The 18,608-nt window shown below is 41.7% G+C and overlaps 1 protein-coding gene across 5 annotated transcripts; it reads left to right on the top strand.

Moving 5' to 3' along the window:
* The first annotated feature begins 152 nt into the window (after positions 1-152).
* cgna (cingulin a) lies at positions 153-16,835 on the top strand. 5 transcript variants are annotated; one of them, XM_087174725.1, is made up of 21 exons: positions 153-341; positions 5,406-6,330; positions 6,440-6,537; positions 6,660-6,729; positions 6,856-6,951; positions 7,823-7,944; positions 8,195-8,306; positions 8,567-8,779; positions 9,643-9,791; positions 10,000-10,026; positions 10,587-10,707; positions 10,826-11,038; positions 11,155-11,376; positions 11,477-11,725; positions 11,871-12,041; positions 12,294-12,455; positions 13,285-13,458; positions 13,666-13,784; positions 14,242-14,350; positions 14,439-14,602; positions 15,235-16,835. In XM_087174725.1, exons 2-21 carry the CDS (start codon positions 5,407-5,409, stop codon positions 15,368-15,370), a joined length of 3,651 nt encoding a protein of 1,216 aa, XP_087030851.1. In that variant the 5' UTR covers positions 153-341; position 5,406; the 3' UTR covers positions 15,371-16,835. The 5 variants fall into 5 exon arrangements, with proteins under 5 accessions (XP_087030851.1, XP_087030853.1, XP_023264698.1 ...); XM_087174727.1 differs by having other exon boundaries at positions 6,467-6,537; XM_087174726.1 differs by lacking the exon at positions 153-341 and adding an exon at positions 4,995-5,111.
* The last annotated feature ends 1,773 nt before the right edge of the window (positions 16,836-18,608 follow it).

Raw genomic sequence — 18,608 nt, forward strand, 5'->3', positions numbered from 1 at the left:
AAGGCCTTAAATTGGTTCAGCACAATGACCAACTGACGTAGAGATCTCACCAATAGCAAACGTAGCCGATATCTATAGTTCCGCCCATGTCAGCGCTCTGGTCCAATCAGAGCGCTCCCTCCGGCGAAGCTGGGCGGGACGTTTACATCGTCGACAAAAGGTAACAGGTTGCAGTCGCCGCATAATGAACTTGTTGCTGTGCTAATTTGCGGATGAATTGTTTTTCTCTCCCGCTTTTCTGTGTGGACTTTTATGGATGTCTGTGAAAACATTTGAATTATCATCGAAACAGGGGAGGCGAAGTGTCAAAGAGGAGCGGAGGGATAACTTGAGAGAAAGAGGTAACTTTACGGTTGGTTTTGGACTTCACTCAGCCAGACAGCCAAACCAGACAGACACGACCTGTCAGACAGTCAGTTATTCGCTTTGTAAAGGCTTTTCTGGTGCTCGGTGGCGCTTATACATTTATTTAAGTTAGTTGTGTAGTCATTTTTACTACTATTGTGACACTGTGAGGTTTCTCTGGTTGCCAGTTTAGCTTGGTTGCTAACGTTAGTTTGATGGGTCGAGAGAAAGACAGGGACCAGTGCTCCCGGCGTTACTTCAGGATACTTGGATTTGCCTGTTATGCGATGAGAAATATGTGCTAGAGGTTTCTGTTAAAGTTATCAGTCATTTCAGGTTGGCTACACATTTCTGCTAGCAAAATACACACTTAAATGCCAAATTAATTCATACTGAAAAGCAGTTTCTCTCCAAGACAGGTATGAATTCTTTGCATTTGTTCTGTCTCTACCCTGTGCTACCAGGGGGATTTGTCACTGGAAAAACTGTGCACTGATAAACATCTCTGACACAGTAACTCCAAATGTAACCATATTTCAGATCATTGGCCTTGAATCTATGCATCTCAATAATAAAACAGCTTGGCATGCATTCACTAGAAAGATATTTTGAAGAGCTGTTCTGTAAGTATAAAGATGTTTTTCAAGATTAGCTTGAGTCATATGAAACTGATGACACAGGTAAGAATTACTGCAGGTTATAGTTTGGAAGTGGATAATGGAGGGTTTGTGGATTGTGTCATGAATTGCAATAATTATAGTGTTGAACCTGCATCACCACCAGCATGGTTTCGTTTTCAGACAGAGTAAACATGGAAGAAAATGCAGTCTGGTGGTAGTTATTCTCAATGATAAAGGTTAGTCCAATCTTACAGGTGCAAACACTCAAGTGTGCAGATAAAAAACCCATAATTCAATCTCTCTCTCCCTCTCCCCCTCTCTCTTTCTCACACACACACTCAGCCTGTGTAAGTGAGAAGGACAGAGAGAAACAAGTGTCTGGAATGTGAGTGAAGGGAGGGGCGTATTTATGTGCTCCTAATATGGTGTCATTTGTGTACTATTTGGTAACACTGAAGTCTCTCTTTTGTTATGCCAATGAACTTCTTTGGATTTGAAAAGAGGAATAAATGGCTGTTTGTTTGAGTGTGAAAGAGGAGCAGTGGCAAGTTTGGAAAGCGAGATTGACCGCTGTAGAGAGGATGAGGGCCTGGGTTTATGTCAAGAATGTAATGGAGAGGGAGAATACCCTGAGGACTGAGTGAGTGGCTGCCTGTCCTTTAAAGACAGAGAGGTAGTGAGCTACTGTTTTGTCCATCTTACATCCTCACATGTCTATCTTCTGTGCCTGTAAAACTTAATGATTCACCTGGCAGAAAAGGGGCAAACTGCTGTTTAACGAGTTAAAGGCCATATTAGCTTTATGGGATGCTGTTAACTATGGCTGAAATAGTAAATCGATTTATCAATATGTCAGACATCTAGTGCTGCAACTAAAGATTACATTCATGATCAATTAATCTACCAATTGTTGTCTTTTTTTCAATTAATCAGTTTCTCCATAAAATGCCTGAAAACAGTGAAAACCTGTTATAATTTCTCAGAGACTAAGGTGTAACACCTTCATCTGTCTTGTTTTGTCTGACCAACAGTCCAAAACCCAAAGATATTCAGTTCATTTATGACAAAGAAAAGCATCAAATCCTCAGATTTGAGAAGCTAGGAACATAAAAATCTTTGGCATTTTCACTTAGAAAATGTCTAACACAATTTATTGATTATCAAAATTCTCAAATGTGAGGATTTGCTGTTTTTGTCTCTTTTAAATTGAATATGACCAATGGAACTTCATTATTGACCTTGAAAACAGCGGGTTTACATAAAAACTGTACTAGCTTTTTCCAGCACTTTCAACTTCAACTCACTTAGTCATCCTCAGCTGATGCAAGATGTTAGCATGGGAAACTAGTGAAAACCTTTCTGACATTTTAAAGATTAAAACATAATAAACAAATTAATGACAGAATAAAATAATTGGACATTGGCAATATCCACATTGTTAATAGATTGTAAAAACGCAGTAAATGTTAAATATACTTTTAGTAGATACAAATCAGCATGTAGGATGGATACACTTGTTATATTATATAGCGGCACACAGAACATTTTCAGGCCTAGTTTAGTTGTCATCCAGCATGTTTTACTCTTTTAGAATAAGGAATGACTCAGAAAACCTTCAGCCTTTGTTGCTATCTCTGCCTGTATCAGTTTTAGGCCAAGCCAGAGTTGATCGGATCATATGAACCACAATGACTCTGTGAGTCAGCAGAGGCACTTTCATGACTCCACACATTGCTGTTGTTTCATTTCGCTCCACACCCGCTAATCTCCTAATTATATTTTCCATTCCATCTTGGATCTTAACAGGGAAGTAGCTCCAATTCAATTTACTGTGCAAGAATTCAATTTGAGGCCAGAGGCAGAGGCCCATCAGCGTAACTGCGGGGTAACATGACTGGCAAGGGAATCCAAAAACACCAGATATACTCCTAACTGGGAAAACGAGAGCCTGCTAAAAGAATACCAGAGCTGCAACCTATCAACTAAGTTTTTTTGTTTTCATTATTGATTAATCTTTGCATTATTCACTCAATTATTTGGTCTATAAAATGTTAAGACATTGCAAAAAGTAAAGCCTACAATGACGTCTTCATATCACTTTTTGGTTTGACAAACCCAAAGACAATCAGTTTACTATGAATGAAAATGTTCAGCATTTGGGCTTGAAAAAAGATTAAAATAATGAATCTTTAAAATAGATGCTGATTAATCTTCTGTTGAATGAAAAATTGAGTAATCGACTATTTTTCAACTCTTAAGGATAGGAATCATACAGTGTTTGTTTTAAATGAGGAAACTGTCATGTTTTAAAAAAGTGACTGACCTGCTTGATATCCTGCTTTCACTATGGACAAGGAAGTTCATTTTAGAGAGGTATGGAAAGAAATTAGGTTTCTGGAGGAACCTAAAAGGGGGGTTTATGTAGACAACAAACAATGTCAGTGTCTAAACAAACTTGTTATAATCAAAGACAATGTAAGGCAGTGAATGAAAGAGGATGGGAATAGTTTTGGCGTTCTCAGAATTGCTGCCCTCGTTTTCCGCCCCACATCAGCTGGACAATAGGATGGGTCCCCCATTCCCCCTTGACGAGCTGGCAATGCGCTCTTCCTCTGTGACATGAAAAATATTAAACTGATTAAGCAATGCAGATGATCTGATTTTTTTCTGCTTTACAGTTGCCTTTCTGTAAGTTAATCCAACCCACTCATAGCTCAGACTCTACAGATCAACCTAGATCAGATGTGCATTTCACATTAAATCATTGTTTTCTAGGTCCCTCGTATGGCCTGTCTGTCCCACAATCATCAGTGCATGACATGTTTGCTTGACCTTGATGTAAAGGCACTGGGCTGCAGACTTCACGCATGACTTCACAAACGTTTTGTGACATGGTGCTTCCTCCGTGGTTCCCAAAGGGTGGAAAAAAAACTGACTTAACTGTGCACGTCTGATGTGCAGGTCTGTCTGCGGATGATGCTAACCCACCACAAGCACACAGATTCCTTCAAAGGTCATTCATGACATCTCAAATGACGTTGCTCCATTCACTACCTGACCAGTCATTTACCTTGACCTATTCCTGCTCTACAGTTGTTTTACATGTTAGGGTTCACTTTCACAGTGAGGAAGGCGTACAGTGCCATACTTCTTGGCTCACTTTGCTCACCGTGTCTTATTTTGCTCTTTCTCAGAGTGGCTGACAGTGCCATACAGCTTCCAAAATCTGTATGGAAATGTAAACGTGTTCAATAATGTATGGAGTTATCTATTTGAAGGTTACTTCTGTAGTCAGCCCTTCCTGTGTATGAGGGGGAGGGTTGTTCACAGGAACAGCTCGACTTTGGATTTTATCACACAAGGCACTGATAAGAGAAGAAAAGCTGCCTTTTTTTCTCTCTCTCTCTCCCTCTCTCTCACCTCACCCTCCCTTTCTATCTCCCAACCCACTTTCTGTCTCTCACCTAGGGAAGCTGTTGAGAGGAAGTGAAAGGTGCAGAGCGGAGAGGTCAGGAGGAATGTTGTAATAGGTTTAAAATGAGCTTAATTAAACATACCGTTGTAATGACATAAGGGGTTGGGCATGATCAGTCAGTCGATGTAATACCAGGAAAGTTCAATACTTTATGGTACTGATAGTGTTAAATCAGGTTGGCAGTGACTTATGGCTAAAATTTGATGTAGGTGTGATCAGTTGCAGTGGAAGAGGAATAGTTTTGGAATTACTCATCCAGTGTTATCAGAGTATAGAAAACGGGAGGATTAGGGAGTGAAGAAAAACGAATAAGTAAAGAAATTACAGAGTGAAAGAATGAAAAGGTCTTGACTAGTTCCTGTGGTACCTATTTGTAATCAAGCCGCCAAAGTTTTGTTGGGGGAATTAGTTCTGGTATCTGGCTGGGAAGCTTCCAAAAGTTGGGAAAGGCTTAGTCGGTCCCTACAAGGGGAGAGAGAGATATCTGGGTGTGTGCTCTCAGGTTAATGACTAATGGAGTGCACTGAGTACAAAGTCCACACAAGCAGCTGAGAGCCAGAAACTAAGTGTCACTGCTTACAAATCTGTTTCGCCGTATTGTTCAAAGCAAGGCTGTGTCTTTGTCTAGCAAGATTGTGACGTTTCAGAGTTGCTTGCAAATGAGTGTCTAGGTAATTCTCTATTTGATTTTCTCACTTGAGGGAAGAGGTTTTTCTTTTTAGCCTGGCTATTGATTGTTTTTTTCTCTCTCCTCATCTGCATCCCTGAATCTGGGTTTTTGAGGTTGATACTGATATTGACTGCCAAATGAATGAAATATAATGCAACAAGACAAAGCACATAAAGTTTACATTTAGGACTAAAGGACTAAAAAATGTAGCCTGGTAGTCTCATGCAGCATGTGCTCTCCCCCTGTCCTTGCTTCCTTTATTTACTTTTTACCCTGATCTCTTCTCTATTACCAGCATGAGCACGCCATCCTCAGGTCAGAAGACCCCAGTGGACTACGGTGTCCAGATCCGCTTCATCAATGACCTCTGCGAAACTGGTGGTGGGCAGCCGGGGTCCCAGCCCAAGCCCAAGCCCAAGACCCAGACCACCTCTAAGTACGGTGTGGCGGTCAGGGTGCAGGGTATCGCTGGCCAGCCGTATGTGGTCCTGAAGGATGGAGAGAAAGGAGACTCGTATGGAGTCCAGCTCAAGACCCAGTACCCGTCTGGCTACAGTAGCCTTCCCCGGGGGAGAGAGAAGGCAGAGCCAGGACCACAGGGGGTAGATGTAGTAGGAGGAAGCAGAGGAGGGCAGGGAGGGGCACTTCGCCGGGCCCAGTCCCATGGGTCACTACTGGACAGGGATGCAGACAATGAGGATTTTCAGCTGTCTCGGCCACCGGGGGATGGGAAGTCTGGTAGTTATGGGAACCTGGATGGAGGATTAGGAGTCAGAGGGGAGAGAGAGCAGCCTCGGCGTGGCAGTGGTAGAGAGGGGGACATGGAAAGGAATATGTGGGATGGTTCATATCAGGCAGGGCTCAACGGGTCACTTGGGTCAGTGCGGGGCACTCAGCCCTACCCTGACCGTCCTCAACAAACAAATGAGTTTCACTCTAATCAGAGACAGAGTGCTGTCAACAGACTAGTAAACAGGTTTGATGGTGGCAACACTGGGGGCCAGCAGAGAGGCCTTCCTCCTCCACAACAAGATCCCAGAGTTACATCTCCTGTCCTCACCTCCAACCCCTACACCTCACCTCCGTCCTCAACTCACAGCAGCTTGGGACGCAGCCAGGACACTCTCAACACATTTCCAGGACACTCCACTAATCAGTGGTCTTCACAAGGGAGACATGCTCCAGTGGCGACACCGCAGGCCAGTCTGACAGAGGCACAAGTAAGAATGAAATCTTCTCTGTTTGGGAATTAAAGCTGATTTTCAGAGGGCTGCAAACACCACACAGCATGCAAAATTGCAAGAGTAGTTTTCTGATCTATGTCTTAAGGTGACCCCTGACCTTTTGCTGGACCAGGGTCAGAGTGCAGAGATGTGCATTGAGGAGGAGCAGGCCATGCAGACTATTTACAACATCCTGAGACAAGGGTACGGACCTCCATGTCATCTTAATCCTCCTGTTACTTTAAAATAGGTGTCACAATGAAAAGCTAATAAATTACTACATCAATGTTAAACAGTTATCTTCTGCCTTTTTGACCCGCCTCTAGAACTAACGAGAGTGATGTTGTCACTATGCACAAAGTCAAGCTCATCTGCCAGAAGATTCAGAATATAAAGGTTTGTCCCTTTTTGAACACATCTGGTTCTGTGGAGGGCTTGTTGCCCCTTGCACTGGTTCATATGTCAGATAAAGAAATAGTATGGCCAAACTGCTTACATACAGTATATGTATACTTTTTTCAGTCCAAAGAAGGGCCGAGGGAAGAGTGGATGAGAGAAAAGAGGGAGCTTGAGAGAAAGATGGCTGAACTACAAACTGCCCTGCAAGAGGAAAGAAGGGTAAGCAAAGCAGGAATGAAACCGTTCTACTTCTTAAATTTTTATTAGCAGTGCTGAAATGTTTCCTTCTCTATTCTTTTCTGTAGTGGATAAGGCACAGTTTTATAGATCAAGCGCACTTTGTTTTGCTTTAAATGCAGTGAATATTCGATGTGTGCCCAGAATGTAGAATAGCACTTTTTCCTCCTTTCTTCTTCCAATTGAAGCTTCAAAACCCACGTTAGTTATTAGGGTTATGTCATTTTTACGAAGCCCAGTTTAAGGTAGGGGTGGGAAAGACATGTAGAGAATGGCTGGTTAAGTTTTGGGTTGTTACTTTAGTGTTTTGGTGCCTTGAAAGACCTACCATGCCTCCGTAAATTCAAGCTGGCTGATTGGAGGATGTTAACATTCAGAGAGGAATTTGCCACTTTAACTCAGCTCTGATTACATGGAAAGGCACACATAAATACTCATCCAAGTCTCCTCAAAATGAGAGCACTGACTATCAAGTGAAGGAAATAGTCCCTCAGAGTGTCCTCTGAGTTTTTATGTCATTTTTACTAATCTAAACCAGGAGGGCTGGGGGTTCCTTGGAGTGTGCTTGAGATTAATCCTCTGATTAATCCTTAAAGCTCTCTGGCCCGGTCAGAGGTGCACACACACAATAATCTAACTTCAATAATGACTCATCATATGTAGTCTAAAGGAACTTGGGTAGGTCTTAATCTCTAATAGCTCCTAAGAGCTTAATCCCTCATGCATATTGATCGGTGGGCAAATGCAAGGCCGCTTTAGCATTTCGTCAAAGCTCATTGTTTATGCCAGCAGAGCTACCTGATGTCTTATGTTTCACCGCTCTCATTTATTCATCATGTCTGCTCATATGTAGGGCTCTGTTAGCAATTCTGATCCTGCCCTGAAAGCTGAGCTGGAGTCCTGTCTGGATGAAAATCTGCAACTCCGGGAGATGCTGCACCGGAAGAAGATAGAATTAAATGAAACACAATCAGAGTGAGTGCACAGCAGCACGCACGCACGCACACACACACACACACACAGGAAAGTGGGAAGGGGCATGGCACCATTGTTTATTTGAGTATCTGTGGTCAGGAGTAGGAGGGGGGATGACAGCCCCACTTTGTTTTCAAGCACACACTGTCATGAACAAGCAGTTACTGTATCTTATTCACAAAGCCAAACAAGTATGTCATTTGAATCCAAAGAATCATTGAGTAATGTGTATGCCCTCTTTTCCTCGCAGGCTGACTCAGCTGCGTATGGATAGGGAGAACGCTGAGGCACGGGTCAGAGAGATGGAGGACCAGCTGGCTGAGCTTCAGGATGAAGTGAGAAGAGAAAACGGCAACAAGATGGTAACATGGAAACGTGATCTCACAAAACGCCCACACAGATATACAGGGAGAAACAGTCTCAACTCAATACTGGATTTAAAAAAATAAAAGGACATGAGACTTAACTGCTTCTCAAGACTACATATTAATTGCAACATATTTACAGGTTGAATAGTTGAAAAGGCTTTTGCAGTCAAAAGCAAGATTAACTTTCATTAAATATCATTATGCCGAGAGCCCAGAGGTATCAAGTTAATACTGTACATTTCCTGTGTCTGCAGGACCTGATGTCTTGTCAGGCACAGCTGATGGAGGTCGGCCAGCTGAAACACAAGCTGGAGGAGACGTTGAGACAGAGAGAGAGGGAGCTGACGGCTCTGAAAGGAGCGCTGAAGGAAGAGGTGGCCACACATGACAAAGAGATAGAGGCACTCAGAGAGCAGTACAGTGCTGACATGGAGAAGCTCCGCAGCAGCATGGAGCAGGTGTCTCAGGTGCGTACTGTCACACTCGCATCACTTACGTTTGAAAAATGACGAAAATGCTTTCAAGTTGGAGACAAGTTGGTCAAAATACTTGTCCCTCAACAACAGACTCTCTGTATATTCAACAGAAAAAACGTTTACACGTGCTTTTAGGTTTCAGCCTCTCCGATGACAACATTTGTAATTTGGCTTTCAGTAGATTTTCTTATTGATAGTGATTTACAAGAGTCAGCTTGTAGAGCATCTATGTCTATGTCAAGGCTACTTCAACAGGATACACATGTGCTGTTGAGATCAAGTCTTCTGCACACATACTATTTCACAGTTACGTTATATTGCTCCTCTTGGCTGTTGGTATTCCTTCACAAGGATGTAATCGTGCTCAGGATCAGGGTATTGCTGGTGATCCGTAGGCTGTGTGTGATGCACAAGTCCAGCTCTTTCAAATCACAGTAACAAAATGAAAACAGGAGTGCACAATAGCACGCAGACAGATTCATCTGTTTAGATTTGAAAAAAAATTATTTTCCCATTATAATTTAATTTCATGCTGCACTGTGCTTTGGAATCTGCACTCACTTTATTGTTGTAATATTGAGAAGAAATCCACTGCAGTTTCCATTCCAGTTATATTTATAAGACCCCCATTTACAGTTACTTGTTATGTACATAGAGATATAAACAGATTTCATGATTCCATGTGAACAACCTCTCTGAGTACACAGGAGTCTCTGCATTTTAAACTTGACCTCTTCAATCAAGATAATGCAAATGACTTCTCCATGGAGTGGTCTATCTACACTGTAGAGTATGCTGCTTACATGGCGGGAATACAAAACATTATGCTCTCAATCTTCTGTCTCCTGTTTTAGTCTCACGCAGGGATCGAATCAGAGCGGCTACGTGTCAATGCATCAGTTCGCTCTCTGCAGCAGCAGTTGGAGGAGTGTAGAGATGAGAGCAGCCACTGGATGGAGCAGTTTCATGCCACCAGAGATGAACTTCGAACAACTAAACAAGAGTGGGTTTATAGACATTTAAACACAACATACTGATCAGAAATTGAATTCATCGTTACTTACCTGGCTTTCGGGTTTCCAGTATTTACGTGGACATGGATCTTGTCACCCTCTTTACATCATTTCATTTTGCACTTGCTGTACTACTAATGTGTGTCCATCTCTTCTCTTTCATTCTACCTGGTCAATGTTTCTCCCTCTCTCTGTTAGAGAGCCACCCAGCAGCCCTGAAACACCGTGAGAGTCACTAATTGAACAGCATTTGTGTTTAGATATGCAGAGCTGTAGATGTGGCTAGCTGTGCTAACACTTGTCACTGTAGTGTCAAGGCCATCCATACTTACAGCCCTAATTCAGGACTGTCCACAGTGTTTATTTGATCCAAGTTCAAATATAGATAATGAACTCCCTAATACATGAGTCCCAAATGGGAATATGGACCATATTTGTCCATACAGACAATTCAGTTACTGTGAACACTGTGTACAAGCAGGAACAATAAAGATACGGGGAGAGGTGTTGATGGTCTTGTATTTTTTGTCTGTGTTTAGCAAAACATATTGTAGACTTGTTATCTGTGAATGTGTCTGATTGTTATGTGGTAACAGGGAATGCTGATTTATTTCCTGTTGCCTAAAGATTAAATAATGACATACTTTGCTCATTGACATCAAAATAAATTACACTCACTCGTCATGATTGACCTATACAACCCAACAGCTACTGATCAGCTAATTAAGCAGTAATACTTGATTGGTACAGTGGGTTTACATCAATTGTATGTTCACATTTTTCAGACTCCTGCAAGCTCGTCTGGAAAAAGAGGAGTTTGAGGAGGAACTGAAGGAGCTCCAGGAAAAAGTGAGCACCATGAAACAACAGATACCAGACCCCGGCCACACGCACACTCTCAACCAGGTGCAGTAAACACACACACACACACACACACACACACACACAGTGCTTTACACGATAACTGATGCACAGGTGAATAAAAAAACATTTCACCATCAAATTGTTCATGTTTCTGTTTCAGGAACTTCAGCGATGCAATGCTGATCTGCAGAAGGCAAAGTCTGAGGTGGAAAAGCACAGGACAGACTTTGACAGGAAGGTCATGGAGGTCATCTCCATAAAAAAATCTCACCAGAGCCAAGAGGCAGAATTGAAGTATGAGATTGACAGGCTAAAGGACCAATTACAGAGGGCCAAGGATGACATTTCCAAGGCTCAAGAGAAAAACAAACGGGTTAGTTTAATCTCAATAAAGAGTGGTGATGTGTAACTGGTAGATAGGTAGGACTAGTTGCTTAGACTGATCTTGTATTTTTAGTCTAAATCCTACCTTTGTCTTCCTGCCTACAGCTCCCAGACCCAGCCACAATCTCAGAGCTGGAGCAGAATCTCGGTGAGGCACGTAGTGAAGCTAATCAGCTCAAAGAGAAACTCTCACTGGCTGAAGAGGAACTCGAGGCCAGTAAAACACATCTCACTAGAGCTCAGCTGGACATGAAATCGCTCCAAGATTCCCAGCAGGAGCAGCAAGAGGTCAACACACGTCTGAGAGAGAAACTCTCACGGTTAGAGGTAATATTGCATCCTCACAAACGACACTCTTCAGCTTAGTGTGTTAGATAGCAGCAGACACAGTTAAGCATAATTGGACATCCTCTTGTGGTTTCCTCAGGCTCAGCTGCAGACCAACGCCACAGAGAGCTCAGAGGCAGAGCTCGCCCTACACTCTGAGGTGAGAGGCCTGAGATCTGAGCTAGATGAGGCCAAGAGAAAAGCCTCCAGACTGAGCCAAGATAACCGTGAACTCAGCCTGCGCCTGGAGGATACAGAGAAAGACAAGGAGACGCTCAAACAGACCGTCAACCAGCTGGAAGAGACCAAACGACAGCAGGAGAGAGCTCTAGAGAAACTCAACAAAGAGGTAAAAAAAGAGAGATCCCTCTTATACCTTTTGCAAATGATGAGATGCCTGTGCAGCCCAGAACATCCAAATGCTCATTAGAGGACACAGCACAAAATATTCATCCACTTTGTTTTGTGTTTTGTCCCCTCTCCCTCCCTGTCAGTATGAGTCTCTGACCATGTCCTCAAGAGAGGAGGCACAGGCTCTCAGGATTCAGCTGGAGGAGCAGAGAGAGAGAGCACGCAAGGAAATGCAGGAGGTGCAACGTCATGGAAACGACGCTCAGACGGAGCTGGATAGAAGCCACATAAATCTAAGGAGACTGGAGGAAGAAGTGTGTGTTTGTGGTTTAAGTGTTTGTGTGCATGTTTTTCTCTCTTGTTTGGCCTGGTTTTTGTTTTTATTATGAAAAGCAGGTCTGGTCTGAATGTATCAAATAGTTTTGACACATAATATTCATAGTGCATGCTTGACTGATTGTGTTCATGCAAAACTGATTCATGCAAAGCTGCACACATATTTTACTCTATGATGAACATCCAGTGTGGCATGTGTCTGTTTCTAATATTATGGTAAATCTAACTAGATGTCACGGCACAAGAAGGAGCTTCTGCTTGTATGCGAGGAGAGAGACAACCACCAGCTGGATAAAGAGCTCCTCACCAACAGACTGCGCCACCTTGAGGGAGAGATAGAGGCCAGCAAAAACAACCACAACGAGAAAACCCGGGAGATTCGTATCCTGGAGGTAGGATACGTGCGTCTGCTCGCCTTCTGGTTTGGGAGAATAAACCATGACTACAGACATCCCAGCTGTTAATAGTTCTGCTCTGCATACATTGTTAGTATAACAGTCTATACAGGTTTATGGACACATTTATGCAAGTATTATACCTCCATCTGTCTGTGCAAGTTCTTATCCAAGCGGCTTCATCAGTTCTTATGTATTGGTCTCTCTAGTCCGCACTAGTCAGACTAGTGCATCAGTTCTTATGTATTGGTCTCTCTAGTCCGCACTAGTCAGACTAGTCCGCACTAGTCAGACTAGTGCGGACTAGAGAGACCAATACATAAGAACTGATGAAGCCGCTTGGATAATAGGCGAAACGTCTTCCACAGACAAATACAAGTCCAGTTGCCTTCGATTTAATCTGAGAAAGAGATACCTCCATCTGTAAGTCAGACGTCTAATGTCAATAGATTAGCATGTAGACTTGTGTCCTGCACATATGCTCTACCAATTTGGCAAAAGTCTTTATCAAAAGTTGGGAAGTCATGATTTGTCAGAGTCGATATTTTGATAATTCTCTCCAATTTATATTCCCAAGATGATGATTGATTTCAAATATGTGCATATTTAAATTGGTAGTGCCTCAGAGGCATGTTGAAGAAGCAGAAAGCATCATGGTCAAGATGATAAACAGGTAGCACAACCTTTATAAGGCAATATGTTTGAAAGGAAAAACATTGAAATATACTGTGTTAAAGATGAGTTGTTTGACCTGTTTATGTGTAGGCACCATCTAGTCTCCCTTCTGGGCAACTAATGAAAGTTGATCTTGTCTCGTCTCTGTCAGGACAAGCTGAAGCGGATGGAGTTGGAGCTGGAGGAGGAGAAAAGCAGTGTGGAGATGCTGACAGACCGGGTGGCCAGGAGCAGAGACCAGATCGATCAGCTCCGCTCTGAGCTCATGCAGGAGAGGTCCTCCAAACAGGACCTGGAGCTGGACAAGAACGCCATGGAGAGACATGTATGTGCACATACGTCACATCCGTGTTTGCTGACATTTGTGAACAGCAGTAAACTGAAGTCCCCAGTCTGCCCAAATACACTTTCCACTCCCTGCACTCACTGTATTTTCACTTCACTTTATGAAATACAGCATTTTGGTGAAAGTCTTAACACACTCACCTTCCCCTGACTCTCCACTTCTGTTTGTCTGTGTCTGTCCCGGCAGCTGAAGGAGCTGAGGAGTCGTGTGGCTGACATGGAGGGCCAGTCTCGCTCCTCAGCAGGAGTCTCCCAGCTGGAGAACAAGATCCAAGAGCTTGAAGAACATCTACGAATTGAGGAAAGGTACAGTGCAACAGAAAGAAAACTTACTCCACTCTGATAGATTTTCATTCTGGATCACAATGTTTTGCCCTTTTTTGAATATCTTTGAAAATATATAGAAATGTTTTGAACAGACCCAGGGTTAGGGTTAGGGACCCAGTTTGTCTCTGGTGGAGGATGTTTTTTATTATATTTTGTTAACAGCTTATGCTAAATCTAAATGACAGAAGCCACGTTTTTGGCTGTAACGTCAAGTTTGGTGTGATTTGACTGTTCTGCTTGAAATGTTTGAAACTAAGATATTCTACTTCATATTAATACAGTTATGTACATACAAAACCAGACTTCCACATGTTACTACTTTGCAGCTTAATGGGGGCAATGAGATGGCAATATTTTTCCTTAAGGGCATCGTGGCAGCAGTTGAGATGAGGAGAGTGTTACTCATGAACATGTTAATGCTCTTATATATGAAAAGGGAGAAGAACTCTGTGTTGGCGTCTCAACGTCGTCTTGAGAGGAAACTTAAGGACCTCAATATGACGCTGGATGAGGAGAGACACACACAAACCGAACAGAGAGACCAGGTATAGACATTCACCGTCTACTGTATGTCAGTATGATGAATTTAATCACACGGTAATCAGTGAAACTACACTTTAACCTATGTTGCAGCTTGCTCTGAGGGTGAAGGCCCTGAAGAGGCAGGTGGATGAAGGAGAGACAGAGCTGGAAAGAATAGATGGACTCAGAAGAAAAGCTCAGAGAGACATGGAGGAACAGGTGGAGCTCAAAGAGGCCTTGCAGACCAGAGTCACAGCTCTGGAAGCTGAGCTCAAGTAAGTGTTTTTCTTTGTCTCTGTTTTTTTTTTTTTTTTTTTTTTTTTTTTGTGCTTCTCATCCAGTTTGTTACTTGCTGTGAGCTTTTGGTAATGATTGCTCAAGACACTTCCTGGCAGCCTGATTATCACAGCAGTGTGTGTGTGTGCCCACGTGCATGTGGGTGTGTGAGTGAGTAAGAGAGAGACAGCATCTCCGCCTTCTTATGTCACAGAATGAATTAATCTGAAATGCGAATGATGCAATTACTAGTGAACTCAGGTTCTTCAGCTGTTACACACAATTACAGACACCTGGTGGAGATTCACCCAGTCTCCCTGGGGTGCAGAATTTCACAATGTGATGTGTGTAAAACATATGAGCAATCAGCCACATGTGAAAAGCTATTTCATTTAACTAAAACGGCACATTACTCATGCACCACAGGGGAAATTGAATTCCAGTCATGCTCCCACTCTTAGCAAGGAAATGCATGTTGTTCCTTTATATTACCAGCAGAGGGAACGCTCTGATCACCTGCCAGCGCTAAAACCTACGGATAAAGCAACTGATAAAGGCAAAACTGCGTTTCAGTTGCTAAAAATGACAGTAATCATTATAATGATGATGGTGTGATAATGATGTGTTACAGGAGGAAAACTCAGGCAGCAATGCGCCCAGCTTTGGATTCATCAGCCCTCAGCTCGGATGATGACGACAGCCTTTATGACCCGTCCACAATCACCTCCATCCTCACTGAGAGCAACCTCCAGACCAGCTCCTGTTGAAGCCGAACTTTCGGGACAGGACCAGGGCGTGGAAATATCGCACTGCCAAGTTAAAAACAAGCGTAGCACTACAGACAATGAGGGAAGGATACAAGGATCTAGGAGGTAAATTTACATATTGTAGAGGTTAGTAGGGAGATGATTTTCCACACGAGTGAATGGAAGGAAGCAAAACATCCTCTTCATTTCAGGGAATTCAATTCAGTCTACAGTGTAAACAGATGTTCTCCACGGTACAGTTGTAATAACTCCATTTCATGCGCATAGTACACCACCACCACCATTACATCTCAGACCAATTTAAGGTTAAGATTCTACAGTCAAGCACTTATGGTACTATGTCAAGCTTTGACTGAATTATAAACAATACTTTCATCATTTCCTGGTGTTGACAGTTTATATGTTGTAGTTTTCTCTGTAGCACAGCTGTCAGCTGACTGAACTCACAAATTCTGTAGCATGCACAAAAGGTAGGTAGAATGGACTGAAAGCTGACACTGAGTACATTATGATAGCCACAAGTGATTGAAAACTGCAATACAACGATTAAACGCTTATGTTGTTTTTCTGAAAGTTAATGAGTAACCAGATTTAATGGTTTAGATATGACAAATGATTCTTTACTGAATGAAATCTGAATTTTGTTTATTGAAAACAAAATATATATTTGTGTATATTTTTCAATATGGAATATGTCTGTCCTGTGCCTGAAGTTTACTCCACTTTCCAGTCTTCAGTGTCACACGGTACAAAGTGTCGGGATTCTGAGTGATCAAATTTGACAAAATATGACACTAATAGCGACTCAAATGGATTTTCTTGGGCAGGGACACAAATTCTGCTTCCAAACTAGTAATAAATAGCACAAATGTAACAGAAACCTCTCTTTACTCTACAGGTTGAGACTAATTTCAGCTTTCCTTTGTCAAGTCTTAAAGTGATTTTCCACTTTTAAAGCAAAATAGTGGCCAAATATCTTCTCTGTGTGGTAGAAACTTAACGTTTATTTGTTGAGGCTGCACAATGTCTATGCATTCTCTTACCTTAAGTCAATGAAACATATATACTCTCATTTCATTACGATGCCTTAAAATTGCTGCAAAATTTTTTGACTTGTTATTCTTATCAGAATGTTTTTTTTTTGTAAAGTGTTTGTATTTAACATTTGTAGATTTTTTTTTTTTTTGAGTCTTAAGCTGACTGACACTTTGAACAATCAGTTGAAATTATAATTGTATTACATTTTGTTGCAATGTAATGTTTCTCTTTCTGTTTCCAGCAAAACTGGAAACTGGTACATATGATTTAGATTTAGACAGTTGAGTATAAATATGTTGAATTAAAGCTGCTGGTATATACTGTAATTGTTGACTGGAAAATTTTCACACTGTAACTAATTCACAAATTTGATCTTTTTTCTATTGCTTTTCAATATAGAAACAATAAAAGTATCAAGTTGAATTGATCTACATGTATTCACTTTGTTATATTTACAGAATGTTAATCAGATGTTTTATTGCATAGTTTGTTTCTGCCACATTTCAGGATACACAGTTTCCTAATTACATTGTACGTTTCCCTTTAACAGATGGAGTCAGACATTACTGACTTTCTTTTCATCAATTAAGTTTAAAGTGAAGTTCGCCTGCCCACTCGTTCTTTGTAAGGTCAGTGCTTCAGTGACACAGGGAATCACAGGTGGAGGAAGTCAAGTGCAATATCACACACCCCAGTTCTACTCCAGTAAAATGAATTTGAAGAATTCACCATTGAATCAGTCATGTAATCAAATCAATCAGATCAAGCTAGTGTCCTGATCATTTAAGGATTGTGCGGGAAATCCATGGACACACTGTCCCCCAGCACAGTACAGTCAAACATAGAAAATGTGACTTACATGAACAACGTGTAATCGGCAGAAAACATCCTAGCAGGTTGATTATGATTTTACAGAAACACGTTCATATTTAAATATTGCATATAGCAATAAAAAGCAAGAAAAAAGAATAAAAGAACAAAGATGACACAGGTGGATCAAGTCTTTGTTTTGGCTGCAGGGCTGAGCTTCTCTGGAATTAGAGGTAATGTCTGTTATATAAGCCTGAGGTTTATACAGGTGTGAACCTGAATGAGTTAGTCAGTACCACCTCCAGGAGCTGGTTAAGCACATGATGGTTATTATCTCTGTGCTGTCAGAACTGATCACAAGGCCTGTGTGTGTCCAGCACCCGACCTTAATACACGTTGCCAGTCTGATTACAGCTTGACTTGTCATAACAGAAAAACCACAGGTTTAACTAATAACATCAATAACAGCTTCTTCCCTTTTACGTTCACCAAAGTGTGCATACTGACTCAGTGGTATGTCGTCTTAGAGCACTTAAATCATACGTATTATTAATTACAACTGTGCTTTCTGCCGTGTCAAATTTATAGTCCTGTGAAAAAAGCTCCATATATTACTAGTTTACTTAATTTGCTCATTTACATACATTTCTAATTTGTGTGACACCCTTATCCAGTATATATCTTTTTAACTGCACGGCGTCCTTAGTGTGCAGAGCTGGGATACATTAGGTGCTGTATGGGCAAAGCAAGACTACCCATCCTGTACAAGCCCTGTAGGGAACAGAGCTGCTAATGTTTGCATCAGCTGTTCCATGAGAGAAGCATCACACATGTTAACATGACATTCACTGAACCTGCAGCGACCATGACCGAGTGCCTCAGTTGCTGTTTTGCCCTCGTATCTCTTGGTGCAGAATTGTTTTTGATGTGATAAGCATCAAGCAGAGCTGGAAACACCACGGCTGATGTGTTGTTACAAGAGGACAGCGTTCCTGTTTATGGTCACAATCGCATCATTATTGTGTTCACATAAGCCTGTTGGGATTCAGATTAACTTGGTTAAGGAGTTCTACAATATGCAACTGAATGTGTACGCTACAAGACACAAACAGGAGGGAAAATGACTGGAAAATATGTATTTAATGCTGACATTTTGTGTTTGAAAGAGAAATAATGATACATTGTATGATTGTAATGTTTTTTTTCCGAGAGGTAATTTGCTTAATGAAGTGTAATATTTTACAAAAGGTAATGCTCCTAAACTATTGAATACTTGACCAAGAGCTGGAAGAGATGCAGGCTCATTTCTAAACCACAACTGAAAACCTATTTAATTTGGCTTCCAATTAATTCTCTCATATTTTATTATTCTTACTGGTTTCTGTTTTTA

The sequence above is a fragment of the Seriola lalandi genome, unplaced genomic scaffold (assembly GCF_002814215.2).
Source record: "Seriola lalandi dorsalis isolate HSWRI2012SDOR001 ecotype SW California unplaced genomic scaffold, Sedor1 jcf7180002054376, whole genome shotgun sequence".
Classification (NCBI taxonomy): Eukaryota; Metazoa; Chordata; class Actinopteri; order Carangiformes; family Carangidae; genus Seriola; species Seriola lalandi.